Source organism: Rosa chinensis, chromosome 5 (genome assembly GCF_002994745.2).
Source record: "Rosa chinensis cultivar Old Blush chromosome 5, RchiOBHm-V2, whole genome shotgun sequence".
Lineage (NCBI taxonomy): Eukaryota > Viridiplantae > Streptophyta > Magnoliopsida > Rosales > Rosaceae > Rosa > Rosa chinensis.
This window is the reverse complement of record NC_037092.1, coordinates 84,848,815-84,871,724: the sequence shown is the minus strand read 5'-3', so window position 1 is coordinate 84,871,724 and position 22,910 is coordinate 84,848,815. Positions and strand designations below refer to the sequence as shown.

The 22,910-nt window shown below is 37.9% G+C and overlaps 1 protein-coding gene, 2 long non-coding RNA genes and 1 pseudogene across 10 annotated transcripts; 1 reads left to right on the top strand and 3 right to left on the bottom strand.

Annotated features, from left to right (window-relative positions):
- Positions 1 to 1,678: 1,678 nt before the first annotated feature.
- LOC112164538 (retrovirus-related Pol polyprotein from transposon TNT 1-94) lies at positions 1,679 to 2,818 on the bottom strand. Its single transcript, XM_040506036.1, has 2 exons — positions 2,008 to 2,818; positions 1,679 to 1,900 (listed from the first exon to the last, which is right to left on the bottom strand). The coding sequence occupies exon 1, from the start codon at positions 2,816 to 2,818 to the stop codon at positions 2,030 to 2,032; it is 789 nt and encodes a 262-aa protein (XP_040361970.1). The 3' UTR covers positions 1,679 to 1,900; positions 2,008 to 2,029.
- Positions 2,819 to 4,677: 1,859 nt separating this feature from the next.
- LOC112164539 lies at positions 4,678 to 11,978 on the bottom strand. Of its 8 annotated transcripts, none has more exons than XR_005799656.1 (9): positions 11,377 to 11,975; positions 10,637 to 10,712; positions 8,747 to 9,614; positions 7,942 to 8,110; positions 7,595 to 7,819; positions 7,156 to 7,272; positions 6,917 to 7,063; positions 5,151 to 5,247; positions 4,678 to 4,979 (listed from the first exon to the last, which is right to left on the bottom strand). It is a non-coding gene; the product is annotated as an uncharacterized LOC112164539 (long non-coding RNA). The 8 variants fall into 8 exon arrangements; XR_005799657.1 differs by having other exon boundaries at positions 7,942 to 8,055; positions 8,809 to 9,614; XR_005799655.1 differs by having other exon boundaries at positions 7,942 to 8,055; positions 11,377 to 11,974.
- Positions 11,979 to 12,562: 584 nt separating this feature from the next.
- Positions 12,563 to 16,334, top strand: LOC112164332 (annotated as a pseudogene).
- Positions 16,335 to 19,733: 3,399 nt separating this feature from the next.
- Positions 19,734 to 22,199, bottom strand: LOC112167313. Its single transcript, XR_002923705.2, has 3 exons — positions 21,668 to 22,199; positions 20,924 to 20,994; positions 19,734 to 19,941 (listed from the first exon to the last, which is right to left on the bottom strand). It is a non-coding gene; the product is annotated as an uncharacterized LOC112167313 (long non-coding RNA).
- Between the last annotated feature and the right edge of the window lie 711 nt (positions 22,200 to 22,910).

The following is a 22,910-nucleotide window of genomic DNA, read 5'->3' as shown; positions in this document are numbered from 1 at the left end:
TTTGTTGAAACAGGGAAAAAGTCTCATTGCAATCTACCCCTTCTCTCTGTGTAAAACCCTTCGCCACTAGTCTAGCTTTATGTCATTCTACACTCCCATCTAAATTTTTCTTTGTTTTAAACACCCACTTGCAGCCTCTAGGTTTGACATTAGGAGGCAACTCTGATAATTCCCAAACTGCATTGTCACTCATAGATTGCAACTCAGACTCCATAGCTTTCTTCCATTGTTTAGACTGAATACTATCTACAGCTTGTTTGTAGGTGACAGGATCGCTCTCTTCCCCTAAATCAAAATCTGTTTCTTGTAAGTAAACTATGTAATCATCAGGGATTGCTGACCTCCTTACTCTCTGCGATTGTCTTAATGGTTGAATAGGTTGTGGTTGTGGTTGAGGTGGAGGTTCCTGTACTACAAGTTGATCTAGCATCTGCGGATCATGATTGTGATCATTTTCAATGGGAATGATTAGCTCAGGAACATGGTTTTCCAAATTTTCTTCATCAGGAAGTGTACTAATAGAAGGGTGAACAACTGACATAGGTGAGAAGAAGGTTTCTGAATTTTGATGTTGCTGAGATAAACTTTTAGCTACTGCTTCTTCTTGTTCTATGAGAAAATTGCTTAAATCCTCCTTTTCTTGCAACTGAGTTTCTTCAATAAATTTAGCATTCCTTGTTTCAATAATCCTCAGATGATATTTGGGACAGTAAAACCTAAAACCCTTAGATTTTTTTGGAAAACCTATGAAGAAACCACTGACAGTCTTGGAATCTAGTTTTTTCTCCTGCGGATTATATGGTCTAACCTCAGCCTTGCTTCCTCAAACGTGTGGATGTGCCAAACTAGGTTTTCTACCAATCCAAAGTTCAAAGGGAGTTTTATCTACTGCTTTACTAGGCACCCTATTGCATATATAATTTGCCATCTTCAGTGCCTCACCCCACAAAAATTTAGGAAGTCCAGTAGTGCACATCATGCTTCTAACCATACTCAACAATGTCCTATTCTTCCTCTCAGCTACCCCATTCTGCTCAGGTGTCCTCGGTGTTGTGTATTGAGCTACAATTCCACATTCCTCTAAAAACAATGCAAAAGGTCCTTTATGTTGCCCTATTTCATCATATTTTCCGTAGTATTCACCTCCCCTGTTAGATCTCACTACCTTAATTGTTCTTTCCAACTGATTTTCAACTTCCATTTTAAAAATCTTAAATTTTTCAAGTGCTTGTGATTTTTCTGAAATAAGGTACAAATAACAAAACCTAGAATAGTCATCAATGAAGGTGATAAAATAGTGGTTCCTACATATGGTTTGGGTCGAGAATGGACCGCAAATATCAGTATGAATTAGCTCTAAAGGTTGCAGACTCCTAGTTGACCCTTTCTTTCTAAAGTTTGTCAGCTTTCCTTTAATGCAATCAACACAGACATCATAATCAGAAAAATCCAAAACAGGCAAAATGTTTTCTTTGATTAATTTCTGCATTCTTTCTTTAGAAATATGTCCTAATCTTTTATGCCAAAGAGTAGAAGATTTTTCATTGATTGAATTTCTTTTGACACCAACAGATTCAACAAGAAAAGACTCATTTCGATATGAACATTCCAATTGCCACAAGCCATTAAATCGAAAAGCATTGCCAACAGCAGAATTATCATAAAATAATTTCCACTCAATTTTATTAACGAAAAAACTGAAATCATTGTCAACAAGTTGAGAACAAGAAATTAAATTCCTTCTCATAGAAGGTACATAGAAAACATTATCCAATTCTAACAAAAAACCAGATCCTAACAAAAGCCAAACAACTCCTATGGCCTCTACTGCAACCTTCATTCCATTCCCTACGAACAAGTTTTGTTCTTCTTTATTTGGTGTTCTCTTTTTTATGAATCCCTGCAAGATATTAGCTATGTGAATAGGGGAACCACTATCTAGGCACCAAGAATTAGAAGGAACATGTACTAAGTTAGACTCAAGGCAAACAAAAACAGAAAACATACCCTTTTTTGTCAACCAATTTCTCTATTTGTGACAGTTCCTCTTTAGATGCCCGACTTTGTCACAGAAAAAGCATTTGAAAACATTTGAGTTGGAAGCTTTGCTATCTTTAGAAAAGTGAGATCCTCCAGCAGAAGATGAACCCTTAGAGAAATTTTTGAATGTAGGCTTCTTAACCCCATAGTTCTTTGACTGCCCTTTTGTCACCAAGTTCACTGTGGTAACAACTTTGCCTTTCTCCTTCTTAATCATGTCCTCTTCTTGCACACAAATGGATATGAGTTCATTAATCATCCACTTATCTCTCTGAGTGTTGTAGGTTGTGACTAGTTGACTAAACTGAGGAGGCAGAGAAGAAAGAGCTAAATAAACTAGCCATGGATATGCTACAGGAACTTCTAGAGTTTTTAGCTTACTTGCAATATCAATCATCTTCAAACAATGCTCCCTAACACTTCCATTACCATCATACTTCATAGTCGAAAGGGTATTCATGAGATTTGTTATTTCAGCTTTATCACTTTCCTTAAATTTTTCTTCTATGGCTGCTAAAAAATCTGCGGCTCTCTCACAAACAGGAATCCCTCCTCTTACTGTATCAGTCATTGCCCTCTGCATAATCTTTATGCACATCTTATTGTTGCTCTCCCATTTTTCAGCTTTATCCTTTTCAAGTCTTGTGCTAGTAGCAGTAATTTTTGGTGCTTCAGGAACTCTGAGTGGCAAGTCAATGTCCATAAGTCCTAGAGCTATTTCTACATCTTCTTTCCACTTCTTAATGTTGCTACCAGTAAGTGTTTCAATTTTTGTCATCTGACTCAAAACTGAAAAAGAAAAAAATAACCTTAATAAGCACTCTGTAAAATTCATACATTCTGTATTAAATATGCATGAAACATTCTTTATCAAGCATTTGAGTTCATTCTTTAAATTTTAACCCCATTCTGCAGTTTGCTTATTGCACAACACATGTGAGCAAGAAGATACAACAAGCCTTTAGTTTCTTTACCACACAACCAGAATTCTTAAAACACTGATTTCTATGAATGTTTCTTTGTTGTGGCTAAAAGAAAACACCCCACTTTATGTGTTTTAATATCTCTGTAATGTGCCAATTCTACGCCTTACTAATGAAATTTTAAACCTTCTGTGGAAGAACATTCAGTAGCTCAAAATAGAATTGCAATCTCAATCTTAAATCCTTCAGTTAAGAATTCCAACAGACAAAAAGCTAACCTGCAATCCTGATAGCTACTGCTAACGCAATACCATATAAGCAATCAAACAATTCAATTATGGAATCTAATCAATCAAGAAGAATGTAATATAACTTGCTTTTCACTATCCATATATCACAAGTGCAAACAATATCCCAGAATCAAAAATCTCATAGCAGAGATGAAGAGTTCAAGAGCTATGTACCTTTAGCAAATTGTTCCTGCATATTACTGATATTCAAAATACATCATCCAAAAGAAGTCATCAAGCATCATGTGTATTGAAAATTTGGAGCAATTCAAAAATTATCTCCAGAAATTAAGGAACCCAAAAAAGTTCCCCTTTTGTGTTTTGATGTGAAGAAGAGAAGCGAGAGAGACGATAGAAAATTTTGTCCCCATTGTTTTTGACTTTCCAACATACAACAACTAATGGGCTAAGTGGGCTTCTAATTAAAAAACTCACGAATCAGAAACCCCTCTTTTTTTCTTTTTTTTTCCTTCTTTCTTTAGGTTTTCCAACACCAATAAATAAATCTTAAATTTAGGTTCGGTTTCAAAAAGCATATGATAGGCTCTGATACCAATTGTTAGAATAACACAAACAAACATCCATCATATACATTCAAGAAACACAAATCATAATTCGATGAAGAATTACTAACACTACACCACAAACTTAATCAGACGACAGTTCCTGAACTGTCGTCTGAGTGAAAAATGTGCTATCGTCTAGTAGCCTATGGTCTGATTGACTTCATTCAGACGACAGTTCAAAACTATTGTCTGTATTACACTCAGACAACATATATAAGCTCATAACTGTCGTCTGAAAATTACCAAACTATTTTGATTTGGATAAACTATTGTCTGTTAGACATTCAGACAACAGTTCGTTTAATGATTGTTGAGAAACATTGTATTACCCCAACACTTTTAAGAGAACTATGTTGTGCATAATGAATCTCAGACGACACTGTTAATTAGGATACCTTTGTTGTCTGAAATGAATCTCAGACGACACTGTTGGGATACCTCTGTTATCTGAAATGAATCTCAGACGACAATGCCTCATTTTTCTCAGTTGTACTAGATGCATTAACCATAACAGTGCCAAAATGGAATACGTCATCTAACTCAATACTCAGACGACACATTTTATTGTTTTGAGTTGCATTTTATAAATCACATTCAATAGTTTATTGTTATATCTGATGAGTGAAATGAATCTCAAACGACATTGATTTTGTTATATCTGTCGTGTGAATAAAGTTTAGACAACATGAGTTTGTTATATCTGTTGTTTGAATGCATGTTCAGACAACATGACTTATTTGCTGCTTTAAATGTGTTGTCTGACTGAATCTCAAACAATAGACAATTGACCTATATTTGATGTCTGAATTGGCTTTGCACAATTGGTTGCAAACATGAAATTCCATGTCCAAAACACATATATCCAAAATACCACAATGTCATAGATTACCGCCATCTGTTTCATACATTGCCATATCCAACTTTGGAACCAAAGTGCAAATTCATATTCGGATCAACCACAATCCAAACCAAAAGCAACCTTAATATAGCAAGTCTATCATATATCAAGGTTACCAAAATAAGTCCCTATACCCAAGTACTAACTAGCTAGATACGATACTACTTACATATATGTTTTAACAACAAATTTTGCCCACTCCGTTCTGATTGCATCAATATGGTGCTGCGTATATGCTGGCTGCCTTCCCTCTTCTCTCCCACTGAAACAAATTGATTTGCACTTAGTATTCAGAAAACAAATTGGAAAGCAATAATATTAGATGACAATATTCCAGTAAACCAGTTTAAGTTGGAGAAAAAATGCACAAAACCATATGACAATAGTCCAACATAATGCATTAAGCAATAATTAATCACATAGTTTTAGTTACCTTGCTAAAAAAGTCCAAGTTCTTATCCTCCGATATGTCCTTCATGTATCTCATTATGAAATAGCCACACTCTGTCAGTACGTTGCTCCGGAATACCCTAAAAACAGTATAAGAGGAAACATGCGCGATAAATGAGGGAAAATAGTAAAAGTGGTACGTATAGTTGCTTTATTTGTATAAATAGAAGAAATAGTCTTCAATATATATGAACAAATTCAAAATTAATAAAAACTGTTTCATAAAAACATGCATCCAAGACTTATCCATTCTAAAAACAAAACATATTCAAGTTCAGACATGAGTCCTATTTATACATCACATAAATCACAACCACAAGCAGCAAACTATAAGGCATATATACATCACACAACTCTAAACCACAAGCAGCAAACTACAAGGCATGGAATAGCAAAGACATACTTTCAGAAGTGACACTACTAGAATAGCAAAGACATACTTTCAGTAGTTTCAAAATCTCTTCTATTCAACATGGTAACAGCGATGTGCTCCTGAAACTAAACCCAGTACAGCCCTTACCCTTACTCTCAGTTTTTTGACCTCCCTAGCTAGTCTATCCCCTCCTCACAGAATGCACTAGCCTTGCTCCTTCTCAACAAGCCCAAGGAGAGGCCTCCCATTTTGACTACCAATAATATTAAGGAGCAAGTAGTTTAGGGGCTAATCAGATTGGATATTTGGTATAAGAGTGAATCAAATTGGATATCTGGTACAGGAATTATAGAAACATTTTCATCCGAAATGAAGAATCTAATAAACTGTACACCAGTTTTCCATCTTAGGACAATTTTGACTATCAAGTCAAAGAGTTCTCAAGTAGCTTCCAGGAGTCCTAGGTGTCTTCTTGAACTTGGACTTAGCACAAGTTCACTAAAGTTGAATGGAGCATAGATTGCTTTGTTAAACAAGTTTTCCTTCAGTTGTTTCTTGAAGTTTTATTTAGTAGAGTGAAGCACAGAGTTAACCTTTCTTCTTCTTAATTGTAAAAATTGCTTCACAAGTAGAGGATGATATATATGATGAGGTGAAGTATACTATCTATATTTCTCAGTGAAGCTGAAAGTTTAAGTTCTCTCTAGTACCATTCCTAAAATAAAATAAAAAGAAGAAAAAACTGCAAATGGAGCTCTACGGTAGGATTCTCCGATTTCCTTTTCTCCTTTCCTCTGGGCAAGGCCACGACACAAGCCACGAGGATTTTAATATATTAGCACAGAGGAGAGACCGAAGACTCAAAAACCAGGGCAATTGTTTTTATTTGAGTCCAAATTTGAGGTCACACACAGAATAGTGAATTTTTTTCTCTCATCTATGATAACCAAGACTTTGCCAAACCACAGAAGGCATAGTGCTTTAAATGAAATTTAACATTCATGCTTGCTCCAATAACTTGCCCTAGCCTGTTTGATAGTTTTAGGAGCTGACAGTGGTAATATATACTGGAAATAGTATATACTTGTGTATATGCATTGTGCACCCTTGGAGATTTCTTCGTTAAATCCTTGTAACTTGTATAAAAATACTAAATTTTCTCCCAAATGCCGACTTGTTTTTGGAAAGTTATGAAGACTATGTAATACATCATCAGCTTATTGTATTTAAAAAGTAAAGCCAAAAAAAGACTTCAGATGATATGGATATAATATGAAAAGAGAAATCTTAATTTGAAAAGAAAGAATGGATAAAGCAGCATAACTGCAAATATTGTCATTAATGTATAACTAAACCTACAAGACCGGAAGTTATACCTTAGTCCGAGCATATAGCAACAAAAGGCTGTAGGTATGAGCAATTGCTTGATAGTTTTCAGGCGTATTTAAAGGGGAGATGGAGTGTGCCCAGATAAATGAAAGCAGAAGGGTAATCTGGCGACTGCTTAACCTAAGGGACATTGTCTGCAAAAATTAGTGAGAAGAAAAATGGTCATAACAGAAGACAATAAGGAATGAATCTATTCAACATAGATAACAAAACCAACAATCCATACCGATTCATTATGTGGAACACTTGGAGCTGTTGTATCAGCAGTCACAGTTCTTGGTCTCATGACTAATGTTTTCTTGCGAGTGAGATGGCTCCTTCTTTAATTTCTCAAAGAGAGCAGCTGAAGAAGAAAACACAGATACAGTTCTTGAGAGTGTCCTTCCAATAGGACTTTTCTTTGAAGTGTGGGGAGTAGCAGCAAGAGGCCAGGGGCAAACAGAAGATGGAACAAGAACAATAGACAATTTTTTTTTTAGTTGTAAGTATAATTATTACTAATAAGCAGGCATTTATTAGGCATCATTTTTTTCCCTTGTGTAAAAAGAAACAGGATTTATTAAACATAAGAGAAATACAAACACAGGGAACGAGAAGTCCACACTTCTTGTCCACTGAACAAGGCACTGATCGACTAATGGAAATATGAAAGATGTTACCATCACCTTATGTGTTAACTCAACAACGCAGTCATCCACTGCTGCTCCAAATTTTCGGTTCCATTCAATAACTTCTGTCCCCAAATTTGAATCATCCAGTGAGCAATGTATACTTTTCCGCAGATGTCTCATCATATGTCTCATCATATCACTTAATGCACCAATTATAGCAACTAATGATTGAACCTTTGTTTCTCGAGCAAGCGAGGAAGCACCATCAACAATGTCCAGCTGCATATTTGGGTTTTTAAGAACATTCTTGTGATCAAGATGCTTAATTAAGATTGACAAAATGAAAAGTGATTAAAAACAAATTATATAAGAAATATCAGGATCAAAGCCAAATAACTTACATTGTCAAATTCTGTTGAAATGTGAGAGAATTCACCCATGAACCAAACTTGCACATGAAATGATCTTACATTGTCAAATTCTACTGAAGTGTGAGAGTGCTTGTGACATGGAATCTAGCAGGGAAAGGTCCAGATAAGGATTTGGGATAACAATTAGCAAAGGAAATGCCTAATGCCAATTTTAACAGCCAGAAAGCAGCATGAGATTATTTCTGGATTTGTATGCCAGATAAGGGACTCATTTCAACATGCCAAGAATCATAATAGTCGAACACTAGAATTAAATGTTTCTTCCAACATCTGCTTTCTTTGAGAATTGCTACATCCTATATCTTGCAAGCCAACAAAGAACTCAAAATTTTAATAACGTACGTTTTCTTTTGCAAGACTTCCAGAACTCACACCTTGATACCATGTTTGACACTCCATGAAATAGTCCAAACCACCCATTAATGTATGTCGAACTAACAACTCACATGAAGAATATAGTTTGATGCCTTCAAAATTTGACATCACCAGTTAACATATCAAACAAACAAACACCCTTATCACCCAAACCATGAACAATTAATGAAGCAAAAACCAAACCCTTATTCTCAATTTCCACAATGGAGGATCAAAGAAAACAAACGCAAAACCCAATTTCAGCAAAAAAACAAAACAATGGAAAACCCAGAAATCTGAAACCCCCAATTTCCATCCAAAGACCACAACTTTAAACAAAACAATCAGACCTGAGAATTAGGTGAGATAATTACCGGATTAAAGTTCAAACTTTAATTATTAACGTTCAAACTTTAATTACCTAGCTTGAAATTATCGGATTCAATTCGATTGACTCGGAGAATTAAAGGGTTGAAATTGGACCTTCATCTGCGACTTCGACAGCTTTCTCGAACTCCAGTTGCTTCTATTTCGCACTACTGTCTTCTCTCTCCTCTTCAATCGTTGCCTGAGTGGGTCTGCAAATAGTTTGTCGATCTCTTCCTTCTTCGTTTCTCTCCTTACTTCTGCAAATTACATGTTGTGCCTTGTTGTATCAGAGGTTGAAGTAAGAAAAACCCACTGAGAGTGAGAGAGAGTGAGAGCGAGGGCAAGGCTGAGAGGCTCGATGAGGGTGAGGGGGATTGAGGGTGAGAGCGAAGGTGAGTGAGAGAGCAGGCTGAGAATGATTTGGGAGGGAGAGTGACCTAAATTTTGAGCTAAGGGAGGGAACACGGGTTTTTTTCACAAAGGCTAGGTTTTGCGTGTTTTGAGTGGAAAAATAAATAAATGTAAATTAATTTTTGTTTGTTTTTTTTTTTTTTCAGACGACAGATATCCTTGTTAGTGTTGTCTGAAATCTCTCAAATTTTCCAAAGGATGATGTGTTGGATGAGTAGAAGTGTCACGCCCCGAATTTTGAATAACCAATTCAAATTCAAAACATGAATAATAACAATTACAAATAAACGTCCTGAATTTTTTTCTCACAAACAACCACACTTCACACCTCTCAATAAAACAATAAACCAAATTCTCAAGTTATTTATTACAGCACACTCTCACCAAATCAAATTGTAAGGCTCAAATGAGCTTAACTCACCTCACTATTACAATTGCTGTAAAACTATAACAAATACTCTAACCCGCACGATCACCACCCTGATTCTCCTGACCTGCAGGATTACCCGCTACACAATTTAAATAGTGTACCGGGATTGCAACAACACTAAACCCGGTAAGCTTTTGACAGCTCGTATGAGTAAACAAGAATGAACTGTTGATTTATTAAATCATATTTCTTTTAACTCCAACAAAACAACCAACAATCACAACATCCACGAAGCAATCCACAATCCCAAAAATCAGTGACTAAAATCACCAACTCTAAATCACCAAAGATTAATACGGGATCTAAACTCACATCTTTCTTCTCAAAACCCCAAAAGCGTATTTATACAAATACGGTGACTGACAGACTAGAGCTCTAACTGAATCGAAGCCCATCACCTGGCCTAGGTTATGGCATCCAACATGATTGTCAATATCGCAGTTCATCAACATAGGTTAGAACATCCGATACGCATACTCAAATAACCGTAGCCCGTCATCCACCTAGGATTAGAGCATCCGGTATGCATACACAAATAATCGTAGCCCGTCATCCACCTAGGATTAGAGCATCCGATATGCATACTCAACTTAGCCCGTCACCCGATAAGGGTTGTGGCATCTATTATACTTAACCAATTGTAGCTCGTCATCCACCTAGGATTAGAGCATCCGATTCCCTCATACCGGTCACTACATCGACCCTAAATCCAAAATCGAGTATAACAATATTCTTTCACACAATAGGATCAATAATTCCATTATTCAACAATTAAATGCAAGAATAATAGCTTGAATAATAACCAATCCATTCCCAATCATTTCATCACACCAATCACACGTCAACCAATATATATATATATATATATATATGTAATCATTCACTCCGGAATGATCTCTAACACCAACTATAAACCACACATAGTGAAAACCGAGAAATTCACTTTTATAGTTTAAATACATTTCACTTACCTATGGACCGTAGAAGATCAAACCCATGTATTTTAAAACAAATATTCATTTCCGTAAAACATTTTCAATCCAATACGATATAAGTAAAGTAATTTTGGTTCGTAATATGAACCATGTGAGGTTTACTCACCTCGATATTCCCACTGCGTCTTCAATTTAACACAATACACACCGAAACCGCTCACCCAAGGAAGACCGTCAATCACCTAATCAAACATGACCTTAACTTAGCCAATAACTCAAAAACATACTCAAACGACAATCCAACGGTCAGATCAAAATTAAATGATGATCCAACGGTCGGATCCTCACGGATCGCCTTTAGGATCATCCTCCAAAAATCATCACGAAGATCCAACGGTCGGATCTTCCTGAATCGTCCTTACTAACATCTTCACCAATTTATACGAAAATCCGACGGACGGATTCTCACGAATCGCCTCCCTAATCACTGTTTAGCAATTATACGAAGATCCAACGGTCGGATCTTCGCCCATGACCACACAAAGCCACTGGGACAGTCATAAGATCAACATATCAAAACTACAAGTCCATCGGATGGTCCGATCTTCACATATCACAAATCGAACGATTGAAATCGATCGAAATCGTAAAATTCATAACTTAATCATACGATATCCAAAAATTGCGTATAATATATCGACAAGATTGTATTGAAATGTAGAATCTGAAAATGTACAGAAACCATATTTTTGACCCCCGGAGGTGGCCGCCGGAGTTAGTGGCAGAGCCGCCACTGACCACCGCCAATGGTGTCGGGGCCAGGCTGCTCCTCTTCATCTCATCAAGCCTAACTACTTTCCTAACTAGCATGAAGTCTGAAAACGAAAGGAAGTGGTCAGAAATTACCTAGAACAGTTGAGTTTGGTAGGAAATTTTCCAGAATCCAGCGAAGCTCCGATCAACGTAAAAACTTCAACAACTCGGTTCGATCCCTTCTGTAGATTTGTTCAGAAACTCAAGGTGAGCTCACCAGTTCAAGAATCACAAGAAATGATGGTCTGTAGCTCGAGATATTAGGATCGATTGCTCGGTTTTCGATTTTGATCGGGGCTGGCTTCCAGCTGCCACCACCCGCATCGCCGCCGTGTAAGGACACTTCTGGGAGTTTCAGGAGGTTGAGGCGAGCTCGAGGATGAAGTTTGGTGAGGATTGGTGACCGGTAGCTTGAGATATTAAGCTTGGAACCAAAACAATCTCAAACCGGGCGGAGCTTCCGGCCGCCGGTGGTGGCCGTGTCGCGGTTCAAGGATGCCTCTAGCAGCTGCGCAAGGTCGAGAAGAAGCCAATGGAGGTGGTCCGACGCTGTTTGGTGGCCAGTGGAGGGAGAGAGAGACCGGAGAAGCCGTGCTCTGTTTTCGAATGGGTTTTGGACGAGAAAGAGAGAGCGAGAGAGAGTTGTCTGTTAGCATAATTGATTGTTTCTTCAATCATGCACAATCATGAAGGGAAAAAAACACCGGTCACTACTGCCTAAAACATGGAAAAGTGTCTGCCACCATTTCTCTTTGATTAAAAAAATAAAACCAGGTTATTACAAGAAGTGAGACGACAGGTTTAAAAAATCTGTCGTCTGACTAACTCAGACGACAGCAAAAACTCATGTGTTGTCTGATGACTGTCGTGTGATTGAGTTATTCTAGTAGTGTAACCTGATGATGTAGAAGCCATTACAATGCCGAAAGCACAAGTCTTCTGTTCTCTCCAATGCTTTAGCAGTCTATAATGGGGTAGACAATATTGCTTGATAAATTGTGAGAACAGGGACCTTGCTTTATATAGGAGTTGATGATTCCTAAACCTTCCCATAAAGATTTCCTTGTGAATCATGGATTCAACTCCTCTGCAAAGCATTCTTTAGTTCATGTTTTAGTAAACTAATTATAGTCCACATATGATTAGGTTTCCTCAACCTGCAAAGAGTATAATCACACTTTCCTTATTTGCAAGTTATCCGGATTGCATCACATTGTGTAATCCTTAATCCTTGTTCCTAAGATGATCTTATATTGTGATTAATGAAGTTCCATATTGTATGATAGTCCAATTAGGTTTTACAAGCAGCTCCTCATGGCTTTCTCCTTCTGGAGATTTTGCCTTTGGTTTTCGACAACTTGAAAACAGTGATCTTTTCTTGCTTTCTACATGGTATGCTAAGATTCCGGACAGAACCATAGTTTGGTATGCAAGTGGGGATAGTCCTGCAGTTGTAGCTAAGGGCTCACTTGTGAATTTGACTGCTGCCAGTGGACTGGTGCTTACAAGTCCTCAGGGTGCTCAGCTTTGGAAATCTGGGTCCATTTCTGGAGTTGCCTTCGGGGTCTTGAATGATACAGGCAACTTTGTTCTTGAAGATGACAATTCAGAGAGTTTATGGGAGACCTTCAATAATCCAACTCATACCATTTTACCCGGACATGATATCGAAAAAGGAGGGAAGATCTGGTCTCAACGATCAGAGACCAACTTTTCGAAAGGAAGATTCCAGCTACGTATGCGAGATGATGGCAATCTTGTGCTTACCACCATAAACTTGCCATCTGAGTTTGCCAACATGCCTTACTATGCAAGTGACACTACCGGTGATTCAAATTCTTCTACTGCTGGTACAAAGCTGGAGTTCAATAGCTCAGGCTACATGTATGTTCTGAGAGAGAATGGCGAGAAACTCACCATCAACGAAGCAGAGACAGTCTCAGCTAGGAGCTTCTATCTTAGAGCAACCCTCAACTTTGATGGGGTTTTTGCTCAATACTCTCACCCGAAAAATTCCACTGGTAATGTAAGCAGTGTTGTTTGGTCAATGCCAGATAACATATGCGCTATGACGGTTGATTCAGGTCTTGGTGTATGTGGCTACAACAATATCTGCACTATCCAAGATCAGAGGCCAACCTGTGCATGCCCAACAAGATACTCTTTACTGGATCCGAATGATCCGTATGGGAATTGTGTTGCCTCTGAAAATCACCTCGGCCTATACAGTCGAGGGATCAAGGAACAAATGTCCTTCTCGATGAATAGATGTGGGGCGTGCCAGCACACGGCCAGAAGGCCAAATGTGCAATTGTAGATGTAGAAGATGTAGTGCGCGTGTTCTGACTTCGTCGAGCAACTGAAAGCTGAGGAAGGAACAATCTCGGCTTAGGGTTCGATGCCTTTGGATCAAGGACTTTTGGGTTGTTCAATGGACGAGTCGCAAATAGTGATTGGTAACCGAACAATTGCTTTAAAACTACTCCTAGTGCAAGAAATAAACACAAAAGTAAAAGAGCAAGAAAATAAACTCTAGATTAAGTGCAGAAAGGTAAAGAGCAATAAAGTAAATCGCAGGAAAGTAAATAGCGATAAAGTAAAGAGCGGAAAAAGAAAATAATAAATGGCTTGAAGAATAAAACTATCAACTATTATCAAAAAGTAACAAAGGAAATTATTGAAATAGCGATACTAGATTACAAGAAAAACGAAGGAAATTGACTCGAACTAGTAGAGCTAACAACTAAGAATTGAAAAGAGAATGAAACTAATCTGGAGCTAAGAAAAATAAAAGGAAACCCATGATGGAGTTTTGGCTGGAGATGTATGTGTGTTCTCTGTCTTCTGTCGATGCGTCTTTATATAGAGGAAGTTAACTTGCTTGACGATCAAACTGAGATAAAGTCTTTCTTTTGAACTCAAACTGTTTGCAGTAATCCAATGAAGCTACGACTTCTTTAATTAAACTAGGATCAGAAGAATAAGGAAGTGAATCAACTATATGCCGCACATACTTGCCTTCATTCCATTCTTTGTTCAAAGTCGCACTGCATGTACAAATGTCATGAATCGTTTATCAATAAACAACCAAACAGCTAGCTTATTTAACTCCCTCTCTCATCCAAATTAGCCAATAAATGCATATGTGAGCTGCTCTCCTTAATCGTTACAAATACTCTAAATGCAATATTAAAGAGATAAAATCTCTTAATGAAGCATTTATCCTCTAAATCAAGATAATTATCATTAATAGTAATTACAAATTACTAATGATTATCTTAATTTCTTCATTCATCAGATGGCCACGCTATGATCGTTAGGCCGATATGCTAACTGCATGGGTATAAACAAATTGCAAGCCGGATTTCATACAAGGCTGTGAGGAAGATGAGCTGACTCTTGCAAAAGATCCATATGAAGTTCAGATGCTGACCAATACGGATTGGCCAACCTCGGATTTTAGGAAGTTAAATCGTTCTACTCCAGAGAGTTGCAATCAATCTTGCTTTGAAGATTGTTTGTGTGCGGTTGCTATTTAATTGGCTGAAACCTGTTCAAAAAAGAAGTTACCTCTTTCAAGTGGGAGAGTGGATAGCGGGCTTAATTCAACGGCCTTCATCAAAGTCAGAAGGGTAATTTAACTCTACCAGTTCCTCAAACGCCAAATCCGGATGACAAGAAGGGGAAGAAACAGAGTAACAGACCACTTTAATACGCGTTGGATCAGCGCTTCTTGGTACCTCAATCTTTGCTAACCTAATGTTTAGTGCTATAGTTTGTAGAGAGATTATTCAGAGCACCGCCGTGCACTTGCACCAACATAAATGAATGGTTAGATTGCATTAAATACACTTTTTGTTTATTAAAAATAAAGTTGATAATAAATATCAAGGGTTGAGATTATTTTATAAGGGTTGGGTCACTTACACCGTCGGTGCATAGAATAATTTCCAATAGTTTGTATGGGATTTTTCTTCATTTACCGGAAGAAACATGTGAGGCCTAACCATAATGTTTTGGACTCGAATTTGCGCTCTTTTAATTATGAAGAGCTTAAAGAAGCAACAAATGGATTTAATGAAGAATTAGGAAAGGGTGCTTTTGGAGTTGTTTACAAAGGAATATTGCAAATTGGTTCTGGTGTCCCCGTGGCAGTGAAGAAGCTAAAATTTGTGGTACAAGATAGTGAGAAGGAATTCAAGACGGACCTGAACATAATTGGTCAAACACATCACAAGAATCTGGTTAGACTTGTTGGATATTGTGACGAGGGACAAGAGCGGTTACTATAGTATATGAGTTCTTGAGCAATGGCACATTAGCAAACTTTCTTTTTACTGATACAAAACCCAGTTAGAGGCAAAGGATTGATATTGCATATGGAGTTGCGAAAGGACTTCGGTACTTACATGAAGAGTGCAGAACCCAGATCATCCATTGTGACATTAAGCCTCAGAACATTCTTCTAGATGATCACTACACTGTTCAGATAGCTGACTTTGGATTGGCAAAGCTTTTAATGATGAATCAGAGCCAGACTCAAACTGCCATAAGAGGAACAAAAGGGTATGTTGCACCTGAGTGGTTCCGGAACATGGCAATCAGTACCAAAGTCGATGTGTATAGCTTTGGTGTGGTGCTGCTAGAGGTCATTTGCTGCAGGAGAAGCGTTGATAGGGAAAATGTTTCCGAAGAGAGAGCCATTTTAACAGATTGGGTCTATGACTGCAACCACGATGGAGTCTTGGATGCGATTGTTGACAACGAAATGGAGGCCTTGCATGAGAAAACAAAGCTAGAACGGTTTGTCATGGTTGCTCCTTGGTGTATTCAAGAAGACCCTTCTCTTCGACCCACTATGAGGAAGGTTGTGCGGATGCTTGAAGGAGTAGTGGATGTACATGTTCCACCATGTCCATCACCTTTCAGCAGAGCAGGCTGAAACCGACTTTGTTTAGCATTGTGATCACTTCAAGAAGTAACTTTGTAGCTTTCCATTTTTGTTGGTGTCTATGGATATGTAATAGTAATAACTAATAAGTCTGTTAGACGAGCATAATCTTGTTAGAAGCTGTAAGTTATGAACTTATGATCTCGTTGGGAATGATCAAAGTCTTTTCAGAAAAATTAAGTTCCATTATTAGTTGAAACTTAGTAATGAACCGTGGGGCTAAATTAATAATGAACCACATAATATCCCAATGAACCTTGATAGCATATTGGGCTAGCTACACTAGCTTTGGTTCTTCATCCAATCATCCTCTAGTAATCTTCGAGCCTGAATCGGGTTAATACAAGCCACATGTATAGTATCCATTATTCCATTTCCAGCTCCACTCTGTCAAAACTTACCTAGGGCCCTTGTCAAAGAATATCATCAGTCACTACGGAATGATGCCTAGGTATTTGATCACAGGGTCCATAGCATACTAATGAACATGTTAGAAATGGAGGAGTCACGTCTTTGGCTGGTTGTTATAGGAGTTGTCGAAGGTGGTGATGGTCGTAGCGTGCAGCCATGCAGTGAGTTGTACATAAGATGAAAAAGGTATGAAAATGCTCGGTATTCCTCGGAATCATATTATTGAAGGTGGTGGTGCTCGTAGGGGACAATGAGTTCTACATAAGGTGCAAAAGGCCATGATTACATGCATTTATATGCACGTAATTACATCCAAAACACATGAATTACGTTAATCCTTAAGTCAATTATTATGTAATTAATTCATTTTTATTTATTTTGTAGTAAATAAGCAGAGTTGCGGAAACGAGATAGAATGACGCGAAAATGGTGAAGATAGAAGTTTTCGACAAATGGACGAAATTGTCAATGTCTTAATCAAGTATTGGTTAATTAACCAATTAACTATGCAATCATGCTTTGGTTAATTACCTAAGTAATTAAACGTGCAGCACATAAAGAAAGTTTGGGTCAATTAGCTAGCCATTGCATAATTGTCCACTTGACACGAGGCAAACTTTTCATTCACTAGCCAAACGCCCAAACCAATCACCACGTGATCCTCTTTTCTTTTACAAGGACAGACCATTTTCTCTTTCTTTTTGAACCAATGACCCGCTGACACATGTCCCTCTCTCCTCCTCCTTTCTCTCACGACCAGCCACACGGAATGAAGACTCATTCTTCCTCTTTCATATATATAGACCAGACCCTAATTATCCATGCTCTATCTTCTACAGCGCTGCACCAAAAACAGAGGCAGCCCCCTTGGGCTGCTCTCTTCTTCTCCTCTTCTCCTCCATTTTTTTCTCTTTTCTTTAGTTTTATTTTAGGGAATTTAGAAGGACTCACTCAAGGCTTCAAGGGAATCATCATCAAGAGTACCACACCTCTATTTTGGGTAGTTGGGTGAAGAAATTGCTTGGTTCATACTAGCTCATAACTAGGAGTGACCAAAATAACTCTCCCCTCTCTTTCTTATTATCTATTCCATAATTTTATTTGCTATTGATGATGTATTTAACTATGGATAGTGAGTAGTTCAATTTTGGGAGTTAGGGTTGTGAAGCCCAAACTCATCTTGTATAAATATTGATGCTTTAATTTTAATAAGTGCAATTTCCATTGTGTATGCTTTAAATCTGAATTTATTGGTCCTTAGAAGCATGTTTCTAGGTTTTGTCACCCTTTAAAATTATGTTGTGGGCAATTGTGATGAATGGATTGATAAATTGACAACTTATTGGTCTTGTTGCATCTAGGATTTAAGTGTGGTAACCATTAGCTAGCTTAATTGTAGGTAAGCTTGCTTGGGTCTCTATTATCTTGCACTCTAGGCCTCTAATTTTGGATATTGCGGCCTTAACAACCGGCGTAATGCCCAAATTAGAGAGTTGATTGTGGCCCTAACCGACATAATCGATACACCGAAAGGATAATTGGTTTAGTAGCCTTAACCGGTACTAGATACGGGACTTGACACATATAGGAAATACATGCATTTGTAAAATTGGCATTGATATTTGCAAGATAGTTAGTGTGAATCACCTGACACTCCAATGTTCCCATTAATTTGAAAACCCAAATTTAATTTTCTAGTTCGTTAATTAGTTGTTTAGTTTATTTTTCGGTTGCGTTTAATTTAGTTGATTCCCAATTCAAAACCCCTACAAATTTTGACTCATTTGTGCATATCCACCACTAGGCTCTTAGTTTTGATTAGGCTTTGGTGAAAACCAAAGCCGAGCATTACTAAGGCTTGGTGCCTTAGATTAGCCTTTTTATTCACTTTATTTTTATTTTGTTTGCTTAGTGACTTTAGTTCCGACCACCCAAAGATTGTGGGTTAGCCACTAATCCCCGTGGTACGATAATCTTTGGGCTCAATATTTCCCTTGCTTGACAACGATTCGTACGCTTGCGAAAGTTTATGAGTCAAGTCAGGCCAATTGCACCTCCTCTTTATTGGAGGCAACCTGGGAGCTTTAGATATATGTATATGTATGATGTAGAACCAAGGTTCGAAAAATCACTAGGCGCTAGTCGGGCGGTGGCCAAGAGACTAGTGTCTAGGGCGGTTTTCATTTTTTTTTAATTTATAATTTAATTTTCATGCATATACAAATATATATGTACATGCATATATATATATATATATATATATATATATATATATATATATATATAGAACTTTGCTCAGGTGCAGATATCCGCACCGAAGCAAAAAGGTACGGATTTGCCATTTTTCCCAATTTCCGATTATATTTTCACATCTTAACCGTTCAATTTTTAGTTCCTAATGTATAGATCATCTCTACAAAATTTTAGCCAATTTGGTGATCGTTAAGGTATCCAAAACTGCAATTTACACGAACGGACTGAATTTGTCGAACCTGAACCGTTCGTATTTATGATGGTAAATTGCAGTTTTGGATAACTTAACGATCACCAAATTGGCTGAAATTTTGAAGAGATGATCTATACATTAGGACCTAAAAACTGAACGGCTAAGATGTGAAAATATGATTGGAAAGTGGAGAAAAACTGAAAATCCGCACCGAAGCAGAAAGTGCGGACGTCCGCACCCAAGAAGGGCTGTATATATATATATATATATATATATATATATATATATATATATATATATATCTTTCCAATCATATTTTCATATATATATATAATCAGATCCTATCTAGAGCGGGGCTCCGCTTTGAAATTAACCTGTGAAGTTCGAGTTTTTGGTCACTTTTCAGTCGCACATCCACATCTCGTCCGTTCAGTTTTTAGGTACTAATGTATACATCATCTCTGCAAATTTTCAGCCAAAATGATTGTAACATCCCGACCTCGAATTCATTTGAAAATAATCCCAATTTTTGAGAGGAAAGGCAATAGTTTTGCCCCAGAACACCAATTCATTCAGAACTCAATTAAATTGAGAAACAACTTGTCACGCCCCGAATTTTGAATAATAAATTCAAATCCGAAACATGAATAAACAACCACAACACACACCACTCAAATTTCAAATCTAAAAAAAAACTCAACTTAATTAATACAACTCACTTGTACAAAGTAAATTTGTAAAGCTCAATTTGAGCATCACTCACCTCACAATTTACAAGGCTGTAAAACTAAAACAATACTCTAATCCACACTATCTCCGCCATGATCCTCCTGACCTGCAGGACTACCCGCTACACAATTTGAATAGTGTACCGGGATTGCAACAACACCAAACCCGGTAAGCCATGACAGCCCGTATGAGTAAACAAGAAGGAACTGTTGATTTTAAATCATATTTATTTTAGCTCAAGTAAACAACCAACAATCTCAACATTTGTAAGGAAACATCAAACCAAAACACGGAAAATCCACAACGAATACATTTCCACAATCCTCTAATCCACAATATCACTACTTTGGTCCATCCTAACTGTTTGGACCCAACACCAACAACACGTTAGAGTTCTAACTACATCGTTATCTGTCACCTGAGCCAAGGATTAAATAAACGATATACATCTCGGTTATTATTTAACCGGCGTTCTTCGGACTCTCCCCTTGTCCTTAGAGCACTACATCTCGGTTATTATTTAACCGGCGTTCTTCGGACTCTCCCTGTCCTCAGAGCACTACATCTCGGTTATTATTTAACCGGCGTTCTTCGGACTCTCCCTGTCCTCAGAGCACTACATTTCTGTTATTATTTAACAGGCGTTCTTCGGACTCTCCCTGTCCTCTGAGCACTACATTTCTACCCTCAAATCAACTCAGAAGGTCAACATGATTATCACACACATTTATCGGTTAACATTATCATAAATAATCATGGCAATTTCAAGGACAATATCATATCATAACCAAATTATCGTAATTTCACACACACCTCAATGTCACACCATTCCATATATATATACACGTATATATATATATATATATATACACGTAATCATCCGCTCAGGGATAATCACTAATACCAACTATAATTCACACAAGAAAATCAGGAAATTCATTTTGTATAATTAAAGCATTTTACTTACCTATGGACCGTAGTTGATCAAGTCCATATGATTTAAAAACAAATATTTATTCCATAAATATTTTCACACAATTACAACAAAATAAAGTAATTAAAAGTACTCGGTTCGTAATATGAACCACGTGAGGTTTACTCACCTCTAATCCCGCTGTGTCTTCAATTTCACAATACACACCAAAACCGCTCACCAAGGAAGACCGTCAATCACCTAATCAAACATGATCATAACTTAGCCCACAACTCATAAACAAAATTAAACGACGATCCAACGGTCAGATCGAAATTATATGATGATCAAACGGTCGGATCCTCACGGATTACCCTTAGGATCATCCTCCAAAATTATCACGAAGATCCAACGGTCGGATCTTCCTGAATCTTCCTTATAAACATCTCCACAAAGTTTCATGAAAATCCGACGGTCGGATTCTCACGAATCGCACTCCGAATCACTATTTAGCAATTATACGAAGATCCAACGGTCAGATCTTCGCCCATGACCACACATGGTCACTGGGACAGTCATACAATCAACATATCAAAACTACAAGTCCATCGGACGGTCCGATCTTCACAGATCATTAATCAAACAATCGAAATTAATTGAAACCGTAAAATTCATAACTAAATCATACGATATCCAAAAATTATGAATAATATATGCAAACGATCGTATCGAAACGTAGAATCTAAAAATGTAAAGAAAACACATTTTTGACCCCAGGAGGTGGCCGGAAAAGGGACGCCGGAGTTTGGACAGAGCCGCCGCCGACCACCGCCAATGGTGTCGTGGCCGGGCTGGTCCTTTTCATCTCATCAAGCCCAAAAATTTTCTTAACTATCATGAAGTCTGAAAATGAATGGAAGTGGTCGAAAATTACCTAGAACAGTTTGAAGGTGGCCGGAAATTTTCCAGAAACCGGCGAAGAAATGCAGAAACCGGCGAGCCACGAATTCGACGTAAAAACTTCAATTTCAGGCCTCTATTCCTTGTATATAGTTGTTAAGAACATCAAGTAGAATCCACTGGTTCAAAAATAAATCAAAACGAAGCACTACAACTCGAGATATCACGATCGAAAGGTTTTGGTGTTCGATCAAAAACAGTCGAGCTCCGACGAACGTGAATCCGGTCACTCCAGGTGCGATCCTTCTGGTATGATGATCAGCAGGTTGAGGCTAGTTCATAGAGCTAAGGATCGGAAGTTTTGGTGGCCGGAGCTAGGAGAAAACCGTCGTTGACTAAAATCGAACTCAAATCGAAACAAGCTTGCCGCCGCCGCTACAGGCCGCGCCGCCGTGCAAGGTTGCCACAGACGGCTTCGGAGGAGTGAGGCGAAGCTGAAGGACGTGGTTGCTTAGTTTACCGACGTTTCGGACGCGTGAGGTAGAGAGAGAATGTTCAGTTTCCAATTTCGGAAACTGAAAGTATTTTTGGAAAATTACCAAAAATGGAAGCTTTTATAATAAACTGGAAACTTTTTCAAAATATCATAACTAATTCATACGAACTCTGATTTTTGCGTTCCACATATGCACGAGATCGTATCGACGAGCTCTACAACGTTCATGAAGGAAGTTTTCCCAAATTCTGAACGTATAAAAAGTCGATTTTCGCGTGCCCCTAAATAACATACGTTTTCGAAATAAAATCGTTCGAACTAATTTCACAACTCCTCAAAGCTTCGTACTTTCTCCCATGACCATGAAATCATTACTAAAATTTCCTCGGAAAATAATTTGAATTTACGGGGTATTACACAACTATACCAGGACATAGATCTTGACGAGAGGACCAACCTTCTCACCTCATGTGTAACCAACCGTCGCCGGAATACCAAAAACCTTTCGAGCTGTGATACTTCTTCCTCGCCCAGCAAACCAAGACTGAAGGTAGAACCACGACGAGGAGAGAAATAGAATGAGATCGATTAGTCACCACGTCGTGGCTGGACGGACGATTTTCGATAGAGACCCATTGCGGGTCATCGAGTCACTGACAGGAGTCAGAAGCCTTGAAGCTTCTGGAGCTCTTCCCCCTGTGGACAAAGATCCCTTCGATCACCCCCGTAATATATGTGAGAGAAAGAGAGAGTCGGTAACTCCCCCATCCTTCCTGCCCTC

Excerpts from the sequence above, each read along its gene's own strand:
- LOC112164538 (XM_040506036.1), bottom strand. The coding sequence starts at position 2,818 with ATGACAAAAATTGAAACACTTACTGGTAGCAACATTAAGAAGTGGAAA.